Source organism: Cariama cristata, unplaced genomic scaffold, assembly GCF_000690535.1.
Source record: "Cariama cristata isolate BGI_N322 unplaced genomic scaffold, ASM69053v1 scaffold20731, whole genome shotgun sequence".
Lineage (NCBI taxonomy): Eukaryota > Metazoa > Chordata > Aves > Cariamiformes > Cariamidae > Cariama > Cariama cristata.
In genome coordinates, this window is record NW_009599008.1 from 26,395 (window position 1) to 52,341 (window position 25,947).

Here is a 25,947-nt window from a genome sequence, read left to right on the forward strand (position 1 = left end):
GGTGCTAATAACCTGAAATTCAACAGCAGTCAATCACTGTGACGGTCATATTTTTAGTGAGTTAAAAATAACTGAGTTTGTTGTTGACTTTTTCAATATATGGCAGTTGAACTACCGAGCCCAGTATGAGAAGACAAAAACTAATTACACTCTACCTCAGGACGTACCTCATTTAGTCAAGGCAAAAGCTAATGCTGAGTTATACAGTGAGGTAAGCCAAGCAATGTGGAAATACTGGTATTCATGATGCTGTTAATAGACAGAAATGAATGTAAAAATGATTACACTGTTTCTGGAAGCGTTTAGTGTTTAGCATTGGTCTTTACTGAACAGCATGAAATGTGGTAACCAGAATAGATAGCGATACAATCTCAAGTACAGTGAAACCGTTAGGCTTTTTTTTCAAGACCTTTTCAGATGATTTGGATTTGTTTAGTAAATCACTGTTCACTTCACAAAATTAACTGCTTCTGAGGTGGTATTTGTATGAAGAACCAACATTTGCACAGTTCTAATAATTCAAAGCCCTCTGAAGTCAACGGAAAGAATCACAGTGACTTCAGTGAACTTCGATCAAGCCCACTGTTGTTGCCATTCACAACTCATTACAATATGTAGTGATTTATTTAGAGACCTGGGTGTTAAAATCAAGCTCTTGCAGGAAGAGTTTAACTTCTATTTAATTTTTAGAGTATTTTTCAGGCCTTCATTGTTGTAGATAGTTTTAGAGGGAGAGAAGCCCAACAAGACAAATAAGTACTAAACCAGAAAAAAACTCCAGACTTATTACTGGTGTGACTGTTATTTTTGAATCAGTTTCATAATTTTTCATGGTTGTCAGTTGGCATTACTGCAAATTTTTCCTAGTGTATTCATACCTTGTGTTCTTCCCCTAAGTTTTATTTGAGTTGAATTGGTGGAGCATTGTTGAGCAACACTCTTTGTGGCTATAATGTGTTGGGATGCATGCTTATTGTTAGATACTAGTAAAATATAAACATATGAAAAGGCAAATCCAGTAGCTCAGAAACAAACCTATGAGAAGTGGGTTTGGTTTTATTCAGACTGAAATATTACTAATTTACTGCAATAAAACTGCAATATTCAGCCTGGAGAAGAGAATGCTCTGGGGATACCTTATAGCAGCCTTCCAGTACCTAAAAGGGGCCTGCAAGAAAGCTGGAGAGGGACTTTTTGCAAGGGCATGGAGTGATAGGACAAGGGGCAATGGCTTTAAACTGGAAGAGGGATGATTTAGATTAGATATTAGGAGGGCGAGTGAGGCACTGGAACAGGTCGCCCAGAGAAATTGTAGATGCCTCATCCCTGAAAGTGTTCAAGGCCAGGTTGGATGAGGCTTTGAGCAACCTGGTGTAGTGGAAGGTGTCCCTGCCCATGGCAGGGGGGGTTGGAACTAGATGATATTTAAGGTCCCTTCCAACCAAACCATTCTATGATTCTGTGATTCTATGAATTCAGGCCTTCCTGGATACTTCATTAGGTGCATGCATAGTGTGCATGAAGGCGTGCCTACTCATGTAATTTCAAGTGGAACCTTGAAAAAGAGCTTAAACAACTAGTACTTTAACTTCCATCAACTTTCAGAAGTTAAGCATGTGACTCTCATGCATTTAATCTACATTTGTGATATAGTGTGGCTCATTTGAAGCAAATCTCCTGATCATAAGAGTTGCTTCACTAAGCTTTGCTTTGCTTTGCATTGTGGGGTGGTCTCAGAGCACAAGCTGGATTCCTTTTGAATGTGGCCAAACTAAAAGATGCCCTTCATCAGCTCACATAAAGAACTGCAGCTACAAATAGGCATTCAGTGCATGGGACCTGACTAGCTCTAGTTTGGGGCGAAGGGGGAAGCGTAAGAAAAATCCTGAAATGAGTAGTGTGATGTCCGATTCTGAGCACCAGCTGTTCTGCCCTATAGATCGGCTCCTATTGATCTACACTATTTGTGTATGTAGACATAACCACAGATGCTTTTGAAAAAACTTCCCTCCCCCATGCCTGTTTAAAATTGAGAGCTATTGGTGCATGTTCTGGTATTTAAAGTGCCTGTAAACTCCAAGAATAAAGTTCTTGACTCAATCCTGGCCAATTAATTAGCTCAAAATTATAATGAACTGTGACTTAAGAAGGTTGCAGTTTGTGGACTGAGCATATTTATACTTCTGTTTTGCTCTTAGTCATTTTCATGTTTATTTGAAGATCTTCTGTGTTTATATGTTAGTGACATGTTGCTGTCTTTCCCATCTCAGATTAAGTACAAAGAAGGCTGGGAGAAGAGTAAGGGTCGGGGCTTTGAAATGAAACTTGATTCTCTGCCTTTACTTGCTGCCAAAGCTTCAAGGGATCTTGCCAGTGATGTATGTTATATTTAATTACCTAGGAATTATTCTTTGTATAAGTTGCTATAGCACAGGGAAATAAAACTTGGCTCACTCCATCTGGAGTTTTAAGTCTTGCGTTTGGCTGTCCATCTTTCTCAATGGCTGATGAACAGTTGGAAACTTTCACAGACTCTGCTATGAAATTTCACTCTCTGAAAATTTTTTTTTAAATACAAGTGTACAGAAGGAAGCAAAATTTGTAAAATAACCCCATAGTAAAATTCAATGTTTTGAATTCTTTATAGCCTCAAAAATACTGTTATCATCCGCTGCAAAGGGAATGCATATTTCTTTAGTCTGTTTCTTTAATATAAACACATGTATATAAAAAAAATTCCAAATGAACTCTTTTTAAATAACTTATTTCATGATTCTTAACCTGTGTAGAGGCAGAAAATGAAGAAACTTTTCCTACAGCTGGAAAGTGTTCAGCAATGATGGTGATTCCAAAAATCCCACCTCATTAAGAAAATCAAATCTTGAATTCCTTGCTTGGTTTCTTATCTTTTGCTTTAAGAACCAGATAATTTAGCTAATCAGAAGACTTTAAGTGTATAAACATATCCACCTTAGAGGAGTGAGCCTTAAAGAATGAGGTTAAAGACAGCAGAAATGAGACCAACCTTGCAACCAGCTTGCTGTGCTACGGGCAACACAACTACTATCACTCAACACCTTAAAAAATGAGTGGAAATGGAGCAATGACCCAAGCACAGAAGCATCTGAAATACCTACAGCCATTTGGTGAGAGACATGGCAAAAGCAGGCACAATCTCCTGCAGAAATCTCCACTTCATACAGTTAACAGCAAACCATCACTAACTTTAGTGAGAAATTTTCTGAGAAAATCTGGGAGATCTGAAGTGACAAAGTGAGAATCAGACTAAGCCCTTCCAAATTTTGATCATCCAAATCGCCAGTGAAAAATATATTGCTTATCTCTTGGGTAATTGGAAATGTTCTTTGACTTAAACTATTTTTTTCACAGATTAAATATAAAGAAGAATATGAAAAAACAAAAGGAAAAGCAATTGGAACTAAAGATTCAAGACTTTTGCACTCTCTGCAGGTGGCCAAGATGAGTAGTGAGGTAAATTATTTATTTCTCTCATTCAAAAGGTGTTTTTCATGATTATGAATCTTTCAGCAACAATATGTGATCTTCCACTGTTACTGCTTTCACTATAAGAAATTCTTGGAAGCGTTTAACAAAAAATGGTTTCCTTCTGTCTATTTATTAGCAATGATTGCACAGTATTCTTGTTCTCGTAGGGAATTTTGGGTTGGTGGTGTCCTTATTTTGGGGCAGGAAAATAACATCCTATTAAAACCTCAATACAAACACTTCTACATAAGACTTTCAAGCAGATAAAAGTAGGTTTAAAAGTAAGCTGTACTGTAAGAGAGAAGATGTCTCTACAGTCTGCAAAATTCATCCTGCCATCTGTTTTGTCGAGCCCTCATAGGACCTGCTTTCTACATGTGTTTTTTGCCTAATCTGCATAAGGACCCAAACAAGAGTGGAGATTTAAGATAGCTTTGGCTTTGCAATACACTGATAAAGACAACTTATTTTCATTCCTTCTATTTCTAGATTGCCTACAAAAAAGGTTTTGAGGAGAGTAAGACCCATTTCCATCTACCTATGGATATGATAAACCTGAGACATGCTAAGAAGGCCCAGGCACTTGCTAGTGACTTAGATTATAGAAAGAGACTCCATGAATACACAGTGGTTCCAGAAGATATGAAGACCAAATGGGCAAAGATGGCCTATGGTCTCCAGAGTGATGTAAGATGATGTATACTAAACTTAACTGTTACAAGCAGTATGAGTGTTTATAGACTTTTTCAGTTTGACATTAATTCTCATTTCCTATGGATGCTGTTTGATTTGCACTATGACTTTTTAAAACGTCTTTGCAATGTCTTTGAAACTGAAAAGGGTGCACATGTTCACATGCAAACATTGTACCTGTGTTCCCCGTGCCAATAAATGTCATGTTCCTTTACAGCTTCGATATAGGGCAGATCTGATGTGGATGAAAGGAGCTGGCTGTATCACAGAAGAAAGTCTTAATATACAACAAGCCAAAAAGGCAGGAGATTTGGTCAGTGAGGTAAGCAAAGTGCTCAGGCTTCTGTCATTTATTGAAAGGTTTATGCACACTTATTCTACTACATTATGTGGTATAGGTAAGGAATTCCTAATATGGAAAATGTGAGAAATGGAAGAACTGGTGGACATCATTTAGTTATTCAACAGTTTAGGAGATCCTGGGTTAGAGGTTAAAAATATGTTTTCCCGTTATATGATTATTGTGTCAAGTTTGTGAGGCAGAAGTCGCCATAATCGTGCTTCCACCTCTTTTCATTCGCCTGCCCATTTTGCAGGTGACATTGAAAGGGATTAGAATTTCCTATGGTATATGCTCCATGAAGTGCATAGAGTTTTAAGGAACAGTGTTGAAAAATGAGATATTTGTTAGCCAAGTTTGGAAATTTCCTTGCTCTTTTGCAAATAAGGCCTGTGACTTTACCGGCAGTTTCAGCTTGTGCTGCTTTTCATTGCTTTAGCCTGATTAATTCATGGTTTCGCACTGCCATTAACTTTATGGAAGTACAGTTCCTCAGCTGCTTAGCTATGGTTGAGTCATCTCACTAGTGCTAGGAAAACTAGAGGACAGATAGAAGAATAAATTAGAGGAAGTTTGACAAGAAGGATAAAATCCCACTTAGCGCTGGAGAAAGGAACAGAAGCCAGTTAGTTACTGGAGATCACACTCTCTAACACCTTGGGTCTCTGACATCCTCTCACTACTCCTGCAAGGGGAAAAAGTACATCTTAGAAACAAAAGAAGAGCAGCTACTCTCAGATCTGGTGTCTTGCTAGGGATAGACTGACATCTGCTGCTGTGGTGTGCTGTAGTAATAATCACTTCCACAAATATTTAATCCATAATGATCTGCCTTTTCATTCCAGTGCTGTGTAAGGCCAAGAGATGGCTGACAGTCACTTAAACTGGAGACTGGTGGATATTATTTTAGAGATCTCTATTGCTGTGCAGAGCCACGCATTTTGTCATATCTTTGCAGAATGTCACTACATTGTGTTCCATGCAATGTGACAAAACACGCTGGTTTTAATCTGCCTCCCTCCCTTCCAGGTTCCTAAAATAAAGCGATGAGCACCTCTTTGAAGTGCTGCATGCTTTTCTAACTTCTGTTTTGTGTTCCCCTAGCAGAGACACAGCATAAACTGATCTGTTCACCCATCAGCTCAAATAGGATTTCTCCCCTGATATGCCAGATAAGGAGAAAATGCATTTGCACCCTTTCTAGGTGGAATGCCCCACTTCATGGTTGAACTGTTAGAATAAGAATTTGACTAAAGTATACAAGCAGTGTTTGCTTGATCTCTCTCCCCTGTCATACTATAGTCTTGAAATAGAGTGCTGCATTTCCTTGTACTGTCCCAACGATAGAAAGAGGTGCTTAGCTTGCTCTCAAATGAGTGATGCAAAAGGCTGAGACAGGGACATTGATTCAAAACAGGCCTGATCCAGCCTGATGAAGTCAATGGAAGTTTTCCGTTCCCTTTGGTGTGTTTCAGATGCAAAACAAAAAATAAGATGGAATAAAAGTAAGGGCAGTCTTATTTACCAAACTAGAAACATTAATCTCTATGCAAATTTGTCCATTTGTATAGATTTTGTATAACTACTGGTACTAGAGGCTGAATGGAGCATGATGGTTTTTTCCCACATCCAAGACTTGGGCCTTGTGGAGGCCTCTCATAGCTGTTGTTCCCAGGAAGGCTTGACTGCAGTGTCTATGCTGAGCTCTGCTTTGAAAAGAACTGGAAGATGATGAGGAAGATTTTTAATGTTAAGTTACTTTCAGGACACCAAAATTGCCCGTTCTAATTTAATTGATAGCTTAGAAATATCTTAATAATCTAAAAATACCTCAGTAACATATATTCAGTGATCTGAAGGACATGTGCATGTGCTTGAGAAGTCTCATGTAAGAAAATGAGATAGTAATATTGGCTGTGTAGTTTATGAACTCTCTTGGGTACTGATTGAAGTCATACCCACTTTGTGAAGTACACTCATTGGTTGGTGTGCAACCTAGATCTTGTAAGATGCGTAGTTAGTATGTCTGGTACCAAAGAGTATCCATGCTTGCAGTGTCAGCAACAATCTATTTGGCATACCCTTGCACTACCCTCCTTGCCTCGAAAATACTAGCACTGGGTAGTATTTGAAAGCTTATTTTATTGATACCTGTGCTAAAACTGTCTCGGGAATTTACAGGGGACTTTCGGCTCTATCAGTCATGTACTTTTTGAAAGCACTACATTTTGGGGGGAAGGTAAATATTGTAGAAACTTTTGTGTAACCTGCTTTAATTTGATGTAGAAAAAGTACAGACAGAAGGCTGATGCTCTGAAGTTCACGAGTGTGGCTGACAGTTCTCAGATCAAGCATGCCAAGAAAAGCCAGGAACTGCAAAGTGATGTGAGTCCTTGACTGAATTTGTCTCTTTGCAAGCAGCTTACTCATAATGTAGTCAATCTGAGATATGTACACTGGGGTGGTGGTGTAAGAAAACCCAGTCATTAAACCTTTCAATATATGAAATTTCTTGAGATTTCTTTCTAAGGGGTTTTATTTGTTTATTTGATGAATTTTCTCATCGAATTCTCTGGACTAGAACAACAAGAACAAAAATCAAACCCCAATGGGAGTGGAAATAGACAAGTGAGGCTTCTGATAAATGATGTGAAAAGCCAGAGAGAGAGGGGGGGGACACGCCTCTACAAGACAGTCTTGGTGGCAAACTGATGGGTGGTGCAGGCTGGATTCAAGTATGGCTGAAACGTGTTCATAAGAGGATACCTGAGTATTCCTGAGACGTTAATGTCATTGGCACAAAAACTGGTTATCCATGAGGCAGTAAAAGTGAGGAAGGAAGCTGGAGGGAAAACACAGTATTCCCCGCTGATCCTCAGGCAGTGCTTCAAAGCAAGGCATTAGCACAGGGACTGATATACATCTGTCCCAGGTTCTGTGTGTCTCTCCACTGAGGGCCCTGTCAGACTACTTAAGCTATGTCAGCCTTGTTAGACCACATGTTCTTCAACTGTTGCTATTAAAGTACTTTAGTAAAGTACTTTACTTTTTGATTCTCTGATTTAGTAAAATGCTAAAATAGGCGGGTTTTCCCAAACTAGGTGCCTTCAGAATGTTACCTATTCTTCCTTGGTGCTGGGTAACCCTGGCAGATAGAACAGAACAGAATAGAATAGAATAGACAATTTCAGTTGGAAGGGACTTAGAACGGCCCTCTGGTCCAACTGCCTGACCACTTCAGGGCTGAGTTGGTACTTCAGAACTCCTTGGCAGGACTTAGCTGACAGCAGCTCACTTTGAAGTTTCCAAAAGAGGCAACAAGCACAAACAGAAACACAGGAAGTTCCATCTGAATATGAGGAAAAACTTTGATGCTCTGAGAGTGGCAGAGCACTGGAACAGGCTGCCCAGAGAGGTTGTGGAGTCTTCTTCTCGGGAGATATTCAAAACCCACCTGGATGTATTCCTGTGCAACTTGCTGTAGGTGAACGTGTTTTGGCAGGGGGTTTGACTGGGTGATCTCCAGAGGTCTCTTCCAACCCTGACCATTCTGTGATTCTGTGATTCTGTGAAAAGAAGGCGAACCTGTTGTTAAAATTGCTGACCAACTAATTTTGGAACAGTAGTGATTTGCCAAGGTTTTTTTAAATTATTTTTAATATGTTGTGCCTTGAAATGAAGATACTGTCAGCTTCTCAGTTGTTATGTGAATGAAGCATTATTGCTTCTTGGTTGCTCTTTTTCAGACAGCTACCATGTTTCCTTTTTTTGCTCCTCTGCATCAATAAAAACCTGGCACTTACTTGAATGAATGTTGTGTGTCTCAAAGATGACACCAATTTAAATCAGAGGAGAATGCTGGTCTCCTGACTCCTGTTACTTAACTCCTATGCACTGGACAATGCTGCCTTTCTGTATGTGTGTTGAAGTCAGAATAGTAACCATGGATTTAGAGCTTTATAGTAGGGACATTTTTTTTTCTTTTTCTGTGAGATGTAAGAAATGTAACACTTTGTGAAATGAAACATCTTTTCATAGCTTTTCAACAGCTCCTCCAACAGCTTTATAGGCTTCTGAAACAGACCAGTTCATTTCTCTGTTGATGTTGCCCTGAGATATAAAATGGAGATGTTTGCTACTTGGATGATAAAAGGTCCTTGATGTTTTCATTTAAAGTTGAAATGTTAGTCCTCACTTGAGTATTATGTCAGCAATTACATTTAGGTCACCAATTTTCTCTGCAGATTCAGTTGCTTAGCGTTAGTCATTTCATGCCTAAAATTCACTATTTCTATGTCCCATTAAAGACTTTCATTCCACCTAAAAAGTAGCTGCAGTTTAATATTGGATGAAATATATTCTTGCACACATTTTGTACAGCATATGAATTGCTATCAGCTTTATAGCCAGTTAAGTAGCGAACTTTAGGAAAGAGAATTAAAGTATCCTGATAGGTAAGTTGTTTCACTGCTTCCCTGAAATTTAACCATGAGTAATTTGGTCAACTTGACCCTGTGGGTCAGCTTTCAAATTCATATTTGGCAAAAAAAAGTCATGATGCTAAAGAATAACTCACCCAATAAATTAACCCTAACAAATCCTTGAATATTTGAGGTGTTTTAAACAGTATTCCTTCAGTATTAAACACGGACTACTGCTTGTTAACTATGTTTTACTTTCTGTGGACAGGTTGCCTACAGGTCAGGAAAAGAACAGTTTCTTCATCAGTACACCATCAGCAAAGATGATCCTGTCTTCATACTGGCCAAAGCAAATGCTGCAAATATCAGTGAGGTACTGTGTAAGACAGAGGTTTGGATTCCCTTGCTCCTATGAATGGTTACTGCTGCTGTTGAAATGTTTGGTTTGTAGGTAAAAGTTAGCTTCTTTCTCTGAGAAGGTCCAAATGTTTTAGATGTAAAAATTTTATATCTAAATTTAATTACTTGCTTTTAGTTAAATACTAGTCACATCTGCGGTTCTGAAGACTTGTCACTTTCAGAGTTTGAAGCTGTGTATTTTCCACATGCTTCCAGATGAGTGGCACATTGACAGTTTCACTGGAACCAGTGAGATAATGGGGTTACAATATCCACAGTATCCACAGTTACAGTACGTAAGTGAAGACATCAGGATCTAATCCTTAGACATATGGTTGCTGGTCATGGAGTGTATGCTGGTCTAATGTTACCTGAGAGATTTACTGTGACTATAGAACAAATAGAATATATTGATAGTAGTAAAGAGACTGTGTTATTGTCATCTCTTTAGAAACTCTACAAGAGTAGCTGGGAGAAGCAGAAGGATAAAGGATTTGTGCTTCATCTGGATGCTTTGTCATTCTTGACAGCTAAGGCAAAGCGAGATCTGGCAAGTGATGTGAGTATGATCTCCATCAGCCTTCTTTATTCTTAGGGCAGTGGACAGTCCAGGTTGCTACCATAGTGTTGGAGATGTGTCACATATGTCTCAGTGCCCTGAGCCACCTTCACTTGATTTGTGCTAAGGAGCAGTGGAGGAGTTGTCTGGGTGACTGGCATTCTGTAATTAGTCGGAAAGTTTGCTCTGAGCAATTCAATTTTTCCCCACATACTGACTGTGTTTTCTTATTCTCATTTTGACCCAAGGATGAAAGAACTCAAAATGCAGTAGAAATATCCTGTGAAATATCATAACTTAATACATCAATGCCTGACCAGAAAATTCCTAAAAGAACCTTCTGACCTCAGTGCTTAAAGGACATTGTTTTTCCTTGGGAGAACCAAAAAGAAAAGATTTCTTGCAGCTTTTTGTGAACATATTATTGTTGAGAAAGGGTTTATTCTTTATAAACACTTACTAATTTCAAAGGCATTCCAGTTCTCTTTTGCAAATGGCTTCTTACTTGCTTGTATTGAGGGCCGAGCATGTCACAACACCGATAGACCATTGCTTTACTACTAGCAGAGCTGTCAATTTGGCAGCTTAGAACATTTACTCACGGTCTATTTTTTTCTTCACAGATTAAATATAAGGAAGGTTATGAGAAAATGAAGGGTAAGCTGATTGGAGTAAAAGCTGTGGAAGAAGATTCGCAGATGGTTCATTCCCTTCAAATGTCAAAGTTGCAGAGTGATCTGGAGTACAAGAAGGCATTTGAGGACACAAAGAATCAGTTTCAGGTCTCCATGGATATGGTTAACCTTGTCCATGCCAAAAAGGCTCAGAATTTGGTCACAGATAGAGGATACAAGACAGCTCTCCATCACTACACCGCCCTGCCTACTGACATGAAAGTGGCATGGGCCAAGTGGGCCTACGCATTGCAGAGCGATGTAAGTCCAGAGCTTAATATATTTCAATACCCTTTCATTCAACCCCTTCAGACACTGAGGGCTGAGTTTCTTTGGATGTTTACGCTTTTAATACCATGACGTATTTATGCACCTGATTTTTCAACTATTAAACAGTTAGTATTAAAACAGTAAATATTAACCACTTATTTGCTCAAGAGATTTATTTGAGATGTGCAGTGTTTTTGAGGAGAGTTATAATCCTGTTTATGAGCATGGCTTCTTCAAAGCCTATTTCAAATGTTATTAAAACACTAAGATTCATATATGATGTACATTTATTTTTTTAACCTAGTGTGCAGGGAGGTTAAATAATTTATGGTGATAAAATTGGTGATGAAATTCCATATGGAGACCCCATGCTTAGCTGTAACCATCAGATGAACTGTCTGATACTGTAGATCATTACTGTACATTAGACTTTCCATTCTGAGGTTTTAAGTCAGAACTTTTCGAGGAGACTAAGATAGATTTGTCTACAGGTCTTGTTGAGGTAGAGCTGCTGAAACCCTTCTGGCTTATTTGAGAAACACAAGCTGTAGTGCTTGTATAAGCTTTTGGAATTCAGTAGACTGTTGGTAGGAGAGATTTTGTGAGGAAAGTGAGAAATACTCCTGTATTCATCTTCCTTAAAGACAGGTGGAAAAAACAAAACAAAATGTTTTCCCTCTAGTATAACAAAAGGATAGGAGTTGGGAAATGCTAAGTATTATTTTCTTATCATTGCAAATCATTAATGATCTTTTAAACAGTGCACTGTGTACAATAAAACTGAAGGTTTTGCCACGTTAGTGTAGAAATTACAAACGACAGTAAGGTGTATACCACTTCTAAAAATTACCTTGCAAAGCATATTGCACAAGTGCTGGTGAGTCCTCGTAACTTCTATTTCATACTGCTGTTTTTTTGCTTTCCTTGCAACTGTGCAATAGTGAATAAAACAAAAGCAGGCACTAATTTGACTTGGTTGTTGTTCCTGAGATGTCTGAATCCTTTAATGGCATTTTAAGTGTATGAACACCAACAATAGGACTTCTTTTTTCTTTGTCAGAACCGATACAGAGCAGATTTGAACTGGATGAAAGGAGCTGGGTGGATAGCCACTGGGTCATTAAATGTGGAGCAGGCTAAGAAGGCAGGAGAACTCATTAGTGAGGTGAGATTTCATGACAGCATGTAACAGAATTTGCTGCATAATGTGTGCAAAATATCTGTATAAAATTAAAATAATTTCCACTCAAAGGGGAAAGAAAAAGGCATACTACATGAAAGCCCTCAAAACCAGGGATAGGACTGGTAATTAGAGGGAAACCAGATACCAAACACACACCAGTAGGAGTCCATATAGCCTTTGCAAAAACAAAGTAGGTGACAAATGATATTATGAATAATAATGGCAATCAAACAGTGCTCAATTGCTACCCACTAGCCTACCTTTTTAATGAAGCAGAACAGGAGAGATGATGAAAAGATGCACTCATTGGACCCAGAACCTTCTTTTGTAACAGATACACGTTCCTTCTTGCTCCTTTTTCATATATATTCATGTTAGCTATTGAAATTCATGTAGATATCTCTGTCTCTAGCTATCTATCGGCCCAAGTAGTTTTCATCCTTATTTCTCCCTATAACTGGGATCACTCACAGGAAGAGGCGAACTCTAGAATTCTTTGTGCCAGTCCCATGAGGCCTTCAAAGGAGGCTCTGGTGGAAATGGTTAAAAGGTTCATAGTATTCTGTTTCTGTTATTTCAGAGGGAGTCCTACTGGCCAAATCTGCTGCAGTAGGAGACTGAATCCTGTGGGTTTTTTAGGTAACCACTGGTGATGCAGGAATCATCTGTCCATTCCCTCAATGAAAATAACAGCATAACCATTGGTGTAGTGTCTCAGTAAGATATGGTCATCCTTCCACGTGTGCCTGATTGCTAACACTATTTTTTCCCATGTAATCATCTACAGTGAAGAAGTATGGGTTTTTAGACAAAATAAACTAGATCCTCAGCTAGTGTAAAGAAAGGTAGCTTCATAAAAGCTAGTACAGGAATGCTGGCTGGAGTAGTAACTGTGAATCTGTATAGGTATACCATTTTGATGTTATAGTAGTGAAAACTTCCGAGTAGAAATTTGACCTGCTAGGTTGTTCATCTCAAACTTTTTGTGAGTACTAAATAATTTTAAGTGGCTATGAGCCTCCTCCCTTCTTTACATGCACACAGTGACTATTGCTTGTAGTACTGCTAAAAAACAATTGCCAGAATATAGTTTCTAGGAACTGTATGTAGAGATGTTCTGGTCAACTCTTATTTGTCTCTACAGCTGATCAGGACAAAGCATAAAACACTTTTGTTCCCAGTTAAACTTATTAAGATTGCTCATTTTTAAGGGATTTCTTTCTGAAACCAAAACGTTGCTCATAAGCTTGTAATACCTTAAAAGAGTTAATGTGGTTTACATTGGTATTTTGAGTCCCCAAAGAATCAAGATGTTGCCTCAAATAAACTTCTGTGGATCACAGCTCAATTTAAAGAAGAATGACATGCCTTTAGACTCGAACACTGAGTTATAAACAATTTCTAGAAGAGCTGTGAACATGCTTATTGACTTTGGAGTTCATCACAGACATCAGGAAAGTTTAGTATGCACTGTTTGGAGAAGAGGTAAGAGTATTGATGGGTATAGGACAACTCATGCAGGAGGGGAAGCTTGTAGTGACCTGGCCATATGGAAAAAGTGTCATTTTGCCATTGAACAGCCTTCATCTTAATTATGTATATATAACAATGTCTCTCAGAAGCTATTATGAGTCCTTTCAAGCAAGCAGAATTAATAGCATTATCTAGAAGATATACCATAACAATTAGGCACGGTGTTAATAGCTGCACAAATTTGCTGTAGGTGTTAGGAGGAAACCTAAACCCTGAAACAATAAGTTAAACCGTTGCCATTATTAACACATTACAGTTCTATATAATTTCTTACTTAAACTATAAACAAAAAATATAATCAGTCATGCTCTACTTGAAGTAATCTGAAAAGGATTTTAAAATCCTGAGTTCTGGAGTATTTGGGTAGGCAGAATCTGATTTTGAAATGTTTTCCTTATATTTAGGGAGAAATACTTTAATATTAATCGGCAAAAGGTTATTGTTAAATTGAAACAAATACTAATCTGAAAGTACCTAGGACATAAAGATGAGGAAAGAGGAATAATAATTATGTTCACAAATTCACTCTAATCTCCAGCAACCTATGATTTTTCTCTTTCAAATAGCATGAAAGAGCAGCACAAAATTCACAGCTTTGATCTTTTTCTGCTCAACAGAAGAAGTACCGTCAGCATCCATATGCTTTGAAGTTTACCAGTATTAAAGACACTCCTGAGATGATCCAGGCTAGAATTAGTTATAACCAGGCTGTGGATGTAAGTTATAATGTATATACATTATGATTATAAGAGTGGTATCCTCTTTGAACGACCTGATTGAAGCACTGGCTTTCTCTCTCTCTTTCTCTGAGATTATCCTTGGGAACCATGAAACTTCTGTGTTCTGGTGTGGTGCATCTTACAAAGAGCATGTTTCTAACTTGGAATGGGAACTCAATAGAGATCCCACTGAAGTGAATGGGAGTTTCATGTAAAAAGAGCTTTCTGTCCAATCTTTTTTTCAGAAGTAAAATTTAAGAGTAAGACTGACCTTTGACCTTTAGAGACTTTTGGTCTTTTGAGATTCATTGAGGAAGAACACATTTGGGGTTCTTTCCCCTTTTCAAACAGATCTTTCAAATTTAAGTTTCTGCATATTCTTTGGAAACAAAATGTAAGGCAGCTTGACATGGAAGAAAAAATAAATTATTTCAAGCTGTCATCCTGCTGAGAGAGAAATCCAGGAGGGGGAACCTTAAAGGGAAGAATTGAGGCTGTTTGGTGTTTAAACATGTTTATTTTTAATAGAAGAGCGATTTAAAAATATTGTAGACTTAACTGGGATAATACAGAAGTTAATAATAAGCAAAAGTCACTCAAAAAAGACAAGTTTCAAACATGAGAGGATGTTTTATTGTTAAAATAGATATTTTTAAAGTGAAGAAGAAGATGAAAGACTTTGTGTAGAACACATGCTATTGTAATACTTATAGTGTCTATGCCTTTGGTTTAATTAATAAGATCCAAAAGGCTTACATCTCAGGCAGGATAAATACAAGTCATTTTGTGTCACTGAGCCACAGTCAAAATCAGTCTGCTGCTCTACTTCTTCACACATGGAGTTCTCATTAATTTTCCTCTTATGGAGCTGCAATACAAGTAGGCCTCCTTGCTAAAGAAAGTGACAGCAGGGTGAAATGGAGAGGTTCATTCTAGTCTAGAGGGTATCAAACCCTCACACAGAAATAACAGCCTGGGAAAGGCAAGTTGAGCGGTCAAGACATGGGTCATATCTAAGGGCAAAAAAAATGGTGGCTATCTGTACTCATCTGAAAATTAGTGTGTCAATGTAAGAAGAAACTAAGCTAAGAAAGAAAAATTATGTGAAAGAGGTGGACTCTGCATAGCCTTTGCAGGGGAAATTCCAGTTAACTGCATAGAACTCCTCTTATCTGTCTGCAAACATGCAAAAGTTAGCTAGTCCTGGGCCAATCCTATATTCTTGCTCCAAGGATTGATATGAGTAGCCCACATAGACACCTGTTTTATGATGGGATCAGTCACCTTCTGATGTTTTTTTTAATCTCTTACTATTGACTATTGAGCACCCTCTTGCAACTAGCTCTGGAAATAAATTTGGAGTAATTGCACAGATGATGACCATCATATTTATCTGCTAAAAATGAACAACTTTGGAGAGATGTGTTTGGGGAACCTCAGCTCCTCAGATTTCTGTGGAATTTCAAAGTGTTGGTGGGCCACTCATGGCTGCACATCCTTATTAAATGTTGTTTATTCTCCCTCTCTCTATTCACATATGTTGGAAGTCTTATCAAATTAATATTAAAATATCTGAATTTTCATATACGTTGATTTATACACTCCAAACTTCAAAGAGTTCCTCTCTAGCATACTCTAGCTGATAGGTGTATCGGACTCCCAAAGCTTTTTGAATCCTTTTTGACTGATACAATTGCCTGTATTTATTAATGCTGCTGTCACTTTTCTGTAGTCTTTGCCTTCCATAAACCTATTTGTTAATGTTTTTGTCTCAACTAGTGATTGAATGTGTAGTGAGTACTTGCTACTGAAATTAATCTCTATTTGCAGAGGCTGTACAAGGAGCATGGAGAGAGTGTAAAGCATCAGTATACACCAACAACAGATCTTCCTGAAATCCTTCAGGCCAAAATGAATGCTATGAATATCAGTGAGGTATAATTCTGACCCTTAATATTTTAAAGGAAAGTGAAAAAGTTGATAGTGCTTTCCTGTTTGTCCTACACAGGAAATCATACTAAATTTCTTTCCTGTCCCCAGTATATGACCATTCTATGGTCTGAATATTTCTGAATTAATATGAGAAATCAAACTTCTTATCAAACTTTTCCTAAGTTAGAAAGATTAAGAATGAACAAACAAACACATTTTTAAAATGGACATTTGTCATGTGATTATTCCTGTTGTGTATTGGTAGTTTCATTTATGTTAGCCCTCTGCATTAGGATAGAATGAAACTAATGTGGTAACATTGCTAGTATGGCAATAATGCTGCAATGTCAACCCTCTGAACAGCGACTCTGCTTTATTCCTCTTCCATATTTCCTAGATTCGCTATAAGGAGTCCTGGGGAAAGATGAAAGATGGTGGCTATCAACTGAAACTAGATGCCATTCCCTTCCAGGCAGCAAAGGCTTCGGGTGAAATCATAAGTGATGTACGTGAACTTACTGCTGATATTGTCCAGTAGGGTATGTCAGTCACTCCAGACTGTTTCTGCTCTGCTGAGTGGCTCTTGATAGAAACAGCGTGTCCAGCGAACTCTACATCTGGGAGACATCTGGCCTTGGTCTAGTTAGTTGTGCTTTTGAAGCTGCAGCCACAATGAAGTGTTATTGGTAACTAAGCAAAGTAAGGTTTGCAAAAGCAAGCACCCATTAGCATAATTGACAAACTTAATTGCTGTAGTGACTGGACAATCACGGGGACTGTTCAGGAGCTGTCAAGCACTGTTAGCTAGGTAGGCTTTGGAAGAAAGTGCTATTCAGGGAGTTCTACCCTTCAGGGTTTGTCTTGGGTGTCCTTTAAAGTCAGTAGAGATACACAGATTAATTTCAAGTGTAGGGGACCAGTTGTTCTGACTTTGCTAGAGAGCTGATGGAGAGAGGCTCCTCAGAGACTGATTCTGAGCACCTGGTTCTTGTCTTCCACCACCTATGTAATAGCAAGTAACTAACGCAAGCTATTTGTAAGTGTTCATTGGTGTATTTTTAAAATTTGTTTTTCTCTAAATAGGATAAAATATTAAAATGTTTGCGCAGGTGAAGTCTTCATAACATCCACTAAAGGTTCATCCAGATTTATTATCATACTGAGTATAGCCAGAATTTATTGTCCACAGCTCTCTTTCTGTAATATGAAAACCCATTTATTCACATTTTAATAATCTGACCGATACTTACTTCACTCCTATTCACACTTCTATTCTTATTTCCTTTTTAGCACAAGTATAAGGAGGCGTTTCAGAAAATGAAAGGACAGATGGTTGGCTCATGTGGCCTGGATGGTGACCTTCGTATTGCTCATTCAGTCCATGCATCATCGCTGCAAAGTGATGTAAGTACAAGAAAGAAGATGTGTTCATTTTGTAATTGGTTTCCTAACAGTGAGTAGCCCCTCATGGAAGATGCACTTAGCTGTTGACTAGCTGTAGAATAGCTTACTATTTAAAACTTAGGGCTTTCTCTCCCGCTTTCCAGATATTTTGAAATAATCATGATATTCTTACCATTCTTTTACATTGTTTACAGTAACACTAGTTTGGCAATAAAAGAAGACTGTGTGTTCTTGCACAATCCCTTGCTACGTACTACTGTTGCCTAGCATAGAATATTTTACTTTGTAAAAGTATCACTGAGAGGCAGGTCTAATTGAGAATTAGTAGTGATCTTTGTACAGAAGTAAATTAAATTTGGTGGAAATACAAAGTTATTCAGTGACTATTTTCAATTTACTGTTTTCTTGAAAGACTAAAGGATGAATGAGTTTACGGAATTTCAAGTTGGACTTTTTTGGTTGGGGAGTGGTTCCCACTTGGTCTTGGGATATGTTAAGAATCACTTAATTTGTTCATTGTCTATAAGAATTGTAACTCTTCAGTGCATTTTGAACACTGACTTGATCCAGAAAGCAGTGAAATATTTGTCTGACTTTAAGCACATAAATAATCTAAGAACTATTTATCTTGTTCCCAAAACTGTCCATAGCAAGCCTTATTGTGGATATAGATGGGAGAGTGTTCATGGAGTTCAGTGAGTGCTGGACTTGTACTAGGATTCTTTCCTGCATATACTTAGACATACAGGTAACAATAAGTATCTGAAGAATTCATCTATCTGTCAGGTTACTCTAAGTCAGTTTGATGATCATTAATAACTCTGGATGTTCATTATCTGGATGAACAGCCTGAACATCTCAAATTTGCATAATCTGGTGGGGAAATGTCATGTGAAAAAAGTTCTTTGAAGATTTCTATGCCTTGCTTTTCCTGGATGGAGACAAGAAGTGAAAAAAACCCCACCGCTAAAAATGACATTTAAAACTATGAAATGAAACTGGCCAAATCAATGGAGACCAACAAATATTTTGACTGAGGATTTGTACTAATTCTAATATAAATATGGCTGTTTGCATTTTATCCTCAGGCAGTAGCTTCACCTTTTTGTTGAGCTTTCTAGAAATGCAGTGAATTAAGATTTCATTTATCAGTTTGGTAATTCTATAGATTCGGTGTATCCAGTTTTAACAAAAAAATGATAAAGAATATCTCAGCTTAATTGAATACAATGTAGAAGACTACTATTTTGATGAAGAATAGGCTACCACATATTCTAATTGTAAGTATTGATCATTCACAGTATAGTTAAACAACTTAGGAACTTGCTTTTAAGAAGAATAATTTATACTGGAAAATGGAAGAAATACGGAGAATACCTCTTCTGACCAAAACCTGAATTCTAATTACTATGCTGTGATATCTATGTGATCTGGTTTTAATTTAATAGGTGAAATATAAGCAAGGTTTTGAGGATACAAAGACTCACTTCCACCTGCCACTGGATATGATAAACTTGGTACATGCAAGGAAAGCCCAGTCTTTGGTCAGTGAACAAGAATACAGACAGCTGCTACACCAGTACACTTCTTTGACTGATGATGTGAGATTGCAGTGTGCCAAGAATGCATACAGACTGCAGAGTGAGGTAATTGCAAAATATCCCAGTGATATTTCCCTGTTGGTTCTGATGCAAGATAGCTCTGTTCCAAATCATGACAGCTGACAGTATGTATTTGAGCAGCAGCTGAGGGATAAACAATGGCTGTTCCCCCTTGACAACATTCAGGAATAAGACATTTATCTTATTGGGCAGTTATACAACATTTGTGATCACACTATACTGAGAGATAAAGTGTAGTAGTCTTTGATGATTGGGCAGAGAATTATTTGCAAGTTAGGATGATCGCACTATTGGTGAAATACTCTTTTTAAGATCTTGCTAACCAAGCAAACTGTTTACCAATGGGCAGTTGAGTTGGTTTGCATTTGGGTGAAATTCATGTGTACTTCCACAAGAAACATGCCTATTGTTAAAAATCTGATTTGCAAGAGACTTATAAGCTCTGGCCTGAGACATAACCACTGAAATTCTAAGAGGAATGAGTTTAGCTCCCTATGTAATCTTGAGTAAAATTAACTGGATAATGCCTTACAAATTTAAGGGTAGACTGTGTCTGTAGGCACAGCCTTAGCTTTTAATAGATTACATTGCTGCCGGAGACCTCAGGAGGGGCTGTATCTTACAAACAAGCCTGGCCCCAAAATGCTACTGTACATCAGTTTAACACTTTCAGTCAACAGTCTTAAAGATGGCAGGCTGTGTTCAAACAAGTTTAAACATCAGCTGCCAGTTGTGCTGCCCTAACTTGAGTGAAAACACATGTAATCAGAGATTCTGAGGCAGGTTTCCATCTGTGCCTCTCTTTGAGTTGGGAGTGAAATGCTGATCGGCAGCAAAACACCTGAAAATGCAGAATTTACTCTCTTACCAGCTGGTGCTAATAGCTGACAAGAGGTGAGGACCACACTCTAGCATTGTATTCTCTTACCTTTCGACTCACAAAGGATATTTCCCATAGACAGCACCACAATGCCTTTGAGTCTAGAGATTAGCACTGGACAGACCTGGATGGAAGAGAAGCCGGTTCTCTTCTCCTAGGCAGCTGAATAAAATGAAGGCATAGTCCATTTCCATTATAAGTGGTTGGCTAAACCAAAATGCCTCATTAGCTAAAGCTAGTTCTTCCCTCAGTAAGAAGTAGCAGTTTCTACATACCCATCAAGTAGGCAAATCTGTGCTTTACTAGTGGTTTGGTCTTTATAGCTCTTTCAAAGCATAAAATTCGATGATCCCCCTCCTCCCTCTTCTCATCATTAGATGAAATAGTATTTGTCATAATGTATCTAGCAGTAACCTAGTGGTAACTTTTGAAAAAGTAATATTTACAGTAAGTTACTTCTGGGTTTGGTGGTCTGGAGAATATTTTAACAAAGTTTGTACAGTGGCTTAGTGCTATTTTTCCTTAGTGTTCCCTACTTATATTATGACCATTCGGAAATATTAAAAAACAAGGCTATTTTGTCTGCAGTTCCACTTGTTAATAAGTTACCAGCTTTTATTTAAAAATATTTTCATGCACTTTTCTAAACTGGTCTTATTTTATATGTATTTATACATAAATAATATCTAGCTGTGATTTATGTATTATATATGAAGAAAATTCATGTATCTGGGAAAAGTTTTTTCAAGGTTACAAATAGAAGTTAGGAGTCCAAATATCATTCAGCATTCATGAGACTTAGTACCCTCAGAATCTTGCATCTGTACTGTAGATCTGTCAGGGCTGTATGCACACGGACACATACATAAACACAAGAATGTTGGGTAATGTATATGAACTCTTTGTGCTAGATACTAATTTTAATGGATTTATTTGAATACCATTATTGTGTATTTTTGGATTAATAAATATAGGGCATCTCAAATGCAAACTTGTAATTATTTCTGCTTGATTTTCCTTAGAATTTGTACCGGTCTGACATGAACTTTATGCGAGGAGTTGGATGTATTACTCCAGGGGCCCTAGAGATTGAAGGAAAGAAGAAAGCTTCTGAACTCATCAGCGAGGTAACAAAAGAGGGTTTTGATTTCTCCACTACAAACAAGAGTTTGCCAGATGTCTTTCTATTAAATTGGGCTGGCAAAGTGACTCACTGGATAATGCTAAGCTCCCTCCCCTTGCGTTTGATCATTCTATTCGTGTCCTAACTGTAGATGGGTGAACCTGATGGAGTTCAAGGTTTTGCAGACTTTGCTAACTGTTTTCATAAATCTTTTCTCCTGTGTTTCAGACCCAGGAGGTTGCTATTTTATGTTATTTATTTTAGAATTAAAGTGGGCTTTTTCAGCTAAAAATAAGGCTGTGCCTATCTCTAATAAGTACCTTGTAATGTTTCTCCAAAATTAGACTGACCTGTGGACTGCCCAGGATATTACACTGTCCTCAACTCTGCTCCTGCTTTACAGCATTAGTCTGTTTTTCACTTGCTGCTTTTGTGTGCTATTGGTTTTCCCCCTTTGTAACTGGATTTTTATTTCCTCTGTCGTGTTCTCTTCTTACAGTCTCTCCCAGTTTCAAATCTCGGATCTATTGCCCATCTTCACATAGATGTGAAATTAAGAAAAATAAAAATGCTTTTCCTAGTTGTGTTCTAGTGATCTCTGCTTGCAGTGATCTTGCAGTTATTTTGTTCACAATACTGACATAGGACCACAGGCCAGGTGGAACCTCATTTTTCTCACAAAAAAGTTCAGCGGGGTTGTGCAGCACTTTCTCTCTGGATTGGATTGCCTTTACTGTATTTCCACTAGCCAGGGTTAATGACACCAAGGAATGAAATCACCTCATTACTGTATTCAGCATAGCAGCACTTTTTTTTTTTTACACCTTGTTCCTTATTTACTTTTCATTTCCCATGAAATGGGAATGCACCATTTGGTGCACCAAATTCAGAGTAGCAAAAGGTAAATTAGTCTAATGGTTTATAGACATGTACTCTTTGTATGTGTAGAGTTTTAAGCACAAGAAGCAATACTAGACCACTGGTATTGGAAGAAGTCTCTTATCTGACAAGACAATTTAGTTATTCTGTTCATTTTTCTTTGTGTGTGAACTCAGAGTAAATATCGTCAGCAGCCACATTCCTTCAAGTACACATCGGTGACAGACTCTCCTGGCCTCCTTCATGCAAAATTCAGCAATATGATTGCTAATGAGGTAGGCTCTCCTAACGTGAATCAGAAAATACGCTTTTCAAAATGCAGCAAGCTAGGGATGAAGGAGTGGGAAAGAGATAACCCTGTTCTGAAAGCAAAATGCATCAAAAAGAAAGCAAGCATCACTGATTTGTGCTTTTTTGCAGTTAGATCATATTTTATTATTTCCAAACTAATACCATTTTCAATTCAATCTCTTTTAAAAAGCTTAAATAGTACCCATATGATAGAGTCCCATTATCTCTTTTTTTACATGAAACAGAGCCTCAAAATATCAGGTCTGTTGGGTGTTCTTGAGGGAGCTCATTTGCATAGTATGGTCACTTTAGAGGACTCCTAAAAAAAGAATCGCTTTTTTAATTTTTGAAAAAACAAGACAAAACTCATAGGCAAATTATCAAAATCATCTATAATAACACGAGGAAAAATCCAAAGTAGAAAATACGCCCAGTCTACCAGAAATGCTTACCCTTTTATTTAAAACACATTCATGATGCCCTTAATGTTCTTAGGTCTACTTTTGGCCTCCTTGGAGCATAACAATGCAAGGCTAAGAAGTAGTAGGTTGGCATCATGGTATATGTATAAAAATGACTGTAAAAGTTTTTGTATATTCAGAAAAAAGCCCCATGCAATTGCAATTGCAATGTTACATTCTTAGCTGTTTTTTGTGCTGGCTGACTATAGTTGTCATAATCATAAACAACTTAAGTACTGCCGTTATCTTATTGAAACAATAGAGAAAATTAATTTCAATTGTCTTTTTGATCTCTTTCCTAGCGCCTGTATAAAGCGGCGGGAGAGGACAGTCAGCATCGCTATACACCAACACTGGGTCTGCCTGAGTTTACACGGGCAAGAATAAATGCAGCCAACCTCAGTGATGTAAGAATTTGTTCTGTATTTCTTATACTTATTTAGGATGGAGGATGAATTGTGCAGTGGCAAGGAAGATGGATAAGTAGAGGATTTTTTTGGGTCTATTCTATTTATGCTTTCCCTGATTTTATTATAATGATATTTATCGCTATTAGCATATATACAGTTGTGAGTAAATTAAATCTACATAAAGAACGAGACATGTTTTGTCTGAGTTAGTAGGATTTCCCAAAGATAATTTTAAAAAATCCTTTGATTATGAAGAATGAGACTATAACGCAGAATAACAAATGAAAGAGGGTTCCTTTGTTTGTTCCTTTGTGTATTTAAAAATGAAACAGCAATCTACATGTGCCTTTCCTACTTTAGGCAAAATACAGAGAATCTTGGCATAATCTACGTGCTCAAGGCTACAAGCTGACAACGGAAGCACTCCCGTTCCAGACTGCCAGGGCCTCCAGAGAAATTGCCAGTGATGTGAGTTGAATGATTCAACCTTCCTTCTTGCCTAATTTCTGTTAACTTCATGTAAAACAACGTCTAAAGCAGATTTTACTGAATTAAAGCAACTCCATAACCATGTGAGACAAGTGTGAGACAGAATATATTACTTATGAATGAGATTCTTTGTGTGAATTAAAAAAAAAAAAAGAGGAAGAATCGCTGCTAATTGGGAACCAAGCTCGGTTAAACATCTTCCAGTGGGAAATAGCTAGTGAATTAAAGTATTTGCAGACAGACAAATCAGAGAGGTTCTGATCCTTTCCAGGCTTTCAGCTCCTCATTTTATAAAGTGCCCGCTAATTCTGTCCAAGTCTGCTTTGAGCTGACTTTTGGAAGTGCTTAGTGCTCCTGCATTAAAATGAAGTCAGAAGCAGCTGAGCATTCTTTGAATCTCTGAAAATCAGGGCCTGCCTGTCTGTCTAGGAAGTGAAAATCAGTGGATGCTCCTGTAAATATGTGTCCCCTTAATTTCTGAAATAGAGGAAACAAATCTTCTTACCCTTAAAAATACCCTCTCATTTGGATTGTTGTTTGCAAAACACTCAGACATGGTGGTATCCATTTCTCAGAAAGCCTAAGTTCATCCCTTCCTCACAAGAAATTTAATAAATTCTAGGAAAAACTGACAATTAAGCTAAATTTAGTAAAAGAAGTCTTCATTTTGTGAAGTATTTAGTTGCATATTTTATCTCTAATGTGATAAAATATGAATGTATTTACTGTGTATTTGTTTTATGAAACAACTACTTCTAGCTGTAATTTATAATGTATTCTTAACCATATTTTGTGGAGTGCTTTTGGTTACAGCTTCAGATCTGCTCTAAAGGGTACAAATCCATAATAGAATTACATCCACTTACAACAGATCTGAATTTGGCCCTTCATCTTGGAAGCACTTTATAAACATTAGCTACTGTAATTTAATCCCCACAACTCTCTTGTGTGGTAGATAAGTGTTATTATCCTATTTCAACTACATTATGAACTCTTCAGGGCCCAGGCCTTCCCTTTAAAGTTCCAAGCACCCTGTTGATGCTGTATAAATAATCATTATCATCATCATCACTATTTCACAGAGAGTATAAATGCAAGATCATAGGGAGAGTCATAGTCCCAGCTAAAATGAGAATGAGGGGTTGCTGGTGCTTATTCTTGTGCTCAGACGACCATCTTAGTCTTTTCAACATAGTTATTGATCCAGGAAAACTGAATTTACTCTTTAAAATAGCTGGGTGGCATTTGCAAACCTGAAGGCTACAGAGTGCATGATGTTTCTCTTTTGTATAGATTTTTTTTTCCTTCTATCTTTTGTTTGTTTCTCTTATGTTCTCATTTCTAGTGATGGGAATAAAATTCTATGACAGATAACAGAAGTACATGATCTAAGGTTAAACATGATCAATGCTTTGGGCATATTCAGAGAATATATTGAGATGCGCTTAACTTTAATGTTGCAACTACTGTGGTATTTAAATTTGAGAGCAATGAGAGATTCAAACAATTACTTTCTAGTGCTGCATACCTTGGCTGTTTTTACAGAGAGCATAGATGTTTCAGTGGCTTATCCTAAGTTAGTTAGCTAGAGTAGCCAGTCTAAGTTGGGCACTTTTTCACTTTTACCATTTTTTTATTTTTAGTACCAATATAAACACAACTTTGTGTTGGAGAGAGGAAAGCACATTGGTGCCAGAAGTGTTCTGGATGACACCAGGTTGCTGCATTGCTTGCATGCTGCCAAATTACAGAGTGAACAGGAGTATAAGAAGGGATCCCAAGGAGTGTGGTCTCAGTACCATCTACCCATGGACATGGTGAATCTTGTCCATGCCAGGAAAGCCCAGGCCTTAGCAAGTGATCAAGATTACAGAAAGAGGCTCCATGAATTTACAGCACTCCCAGAAGACATCAAGATGAAGTGGGCCAAAAGAGCCCACATGCTACAGAGTGAGGTAAAGAATTTTCTTCTGGTAACAGCAAATTGAATTTAGCAATAACAAAGCTTTGAGTGACTGGCACAAATTGAATATTGACATGGGGCAGTGTTTTCAGAAAGATCACTTGTAAACTTATGTCTCTGTAGCAGCAAGATATCTGATTGCTTCTCACATATGGAATATCTGTGAATCAGAGGTTCTTGTGTTATGAACTTGAT

At 37.7% G+C, this 25,947-nt stretch overlaps 1 protein-coding gene across 1 annotated transcript in view; it reads left to right on the forward strand.

The window, feature by feature from the left end:
- Positions 1 to 25,947, forward strand: part of NRAP (nebulin-related anchoring protein) — a 54,082-nt gene that overhangs the window by 20,521 nt on the left and 7,614 nt on the right. Inside the window, exons 16-35 of the mRNA XM_009709541.1 lie at positions 107 to 211; positions 2,271 to 2,378; positions 3,391 to 3,492; positions 3,997 to 4,194; positions 4,418 to 4,522; positions 6,827 to 6,925; positions 9,230 to 9,334; positions 9,812 to 9,919; positions 10,543 to 10,854; positions 11,924 to 12,028; positions 14,197 to 14,295; positions 16,129 to 16,233; positions 16,628 to 16,735; positions 17,521 to 17,634; positions 19,083 to 19,280; positions 21,159 to 21,263; positions 22,315 to 22,413; positions 23,193 to 23,297; positions 23,661 to 23,768; positions 25,433 to 25,744. Of these exons, the coding sequence (XP_009707843.1) occupies positions 107 to 211; positions 2,271 to 2,378; positions 3,391 to 3,492; positions 3,997 to 4,194; positions 4,418 to 4,522; positions 6,827 to 6,925; positions 9,230 to 9,334; positions 9,812 to 9,919; positions 10,543 to 10,854; positions 11,924 to 12,028; positions 14,197 to 14,295; positions 16,129 to 16,233; positions 16,628 to 16,735; positions 17,521 to 17,634; positions 19,083 to 19,280; positions 21,159 to 21,263; positions 22,315 to 22,413; positions 23,193 to 23,297; positions 23,661 to 23,768; positions 25,433 to 25,744 (2,700 nt within the window). The remainder of the gene's footprint in view (positions 1 to 106; positions 212 to 2,270; positions 2,379 to 3,390; positions 3,493 to 3,996; positions 4,195 to 4,417; positions 4,523 to 6,826; positions 6,926 to 9,229; positions 9,335 to 9,811; positions 9,920 to 10,542; positions 10,855 to 11,923; positions 12,029 to 14,196; positions 14,296 to 16,128; positions 16,234 to 16,627; positions 16,736 to 17,520; positions 17,635 to 19,082; positions 19,281 to 21,158; positions 21,264 to 22,314; positions 22,414 to 23,192; positions 23,298 to 23,660; positions 23,769 to 25,432; positions 25,745 to 25,947) is intronic.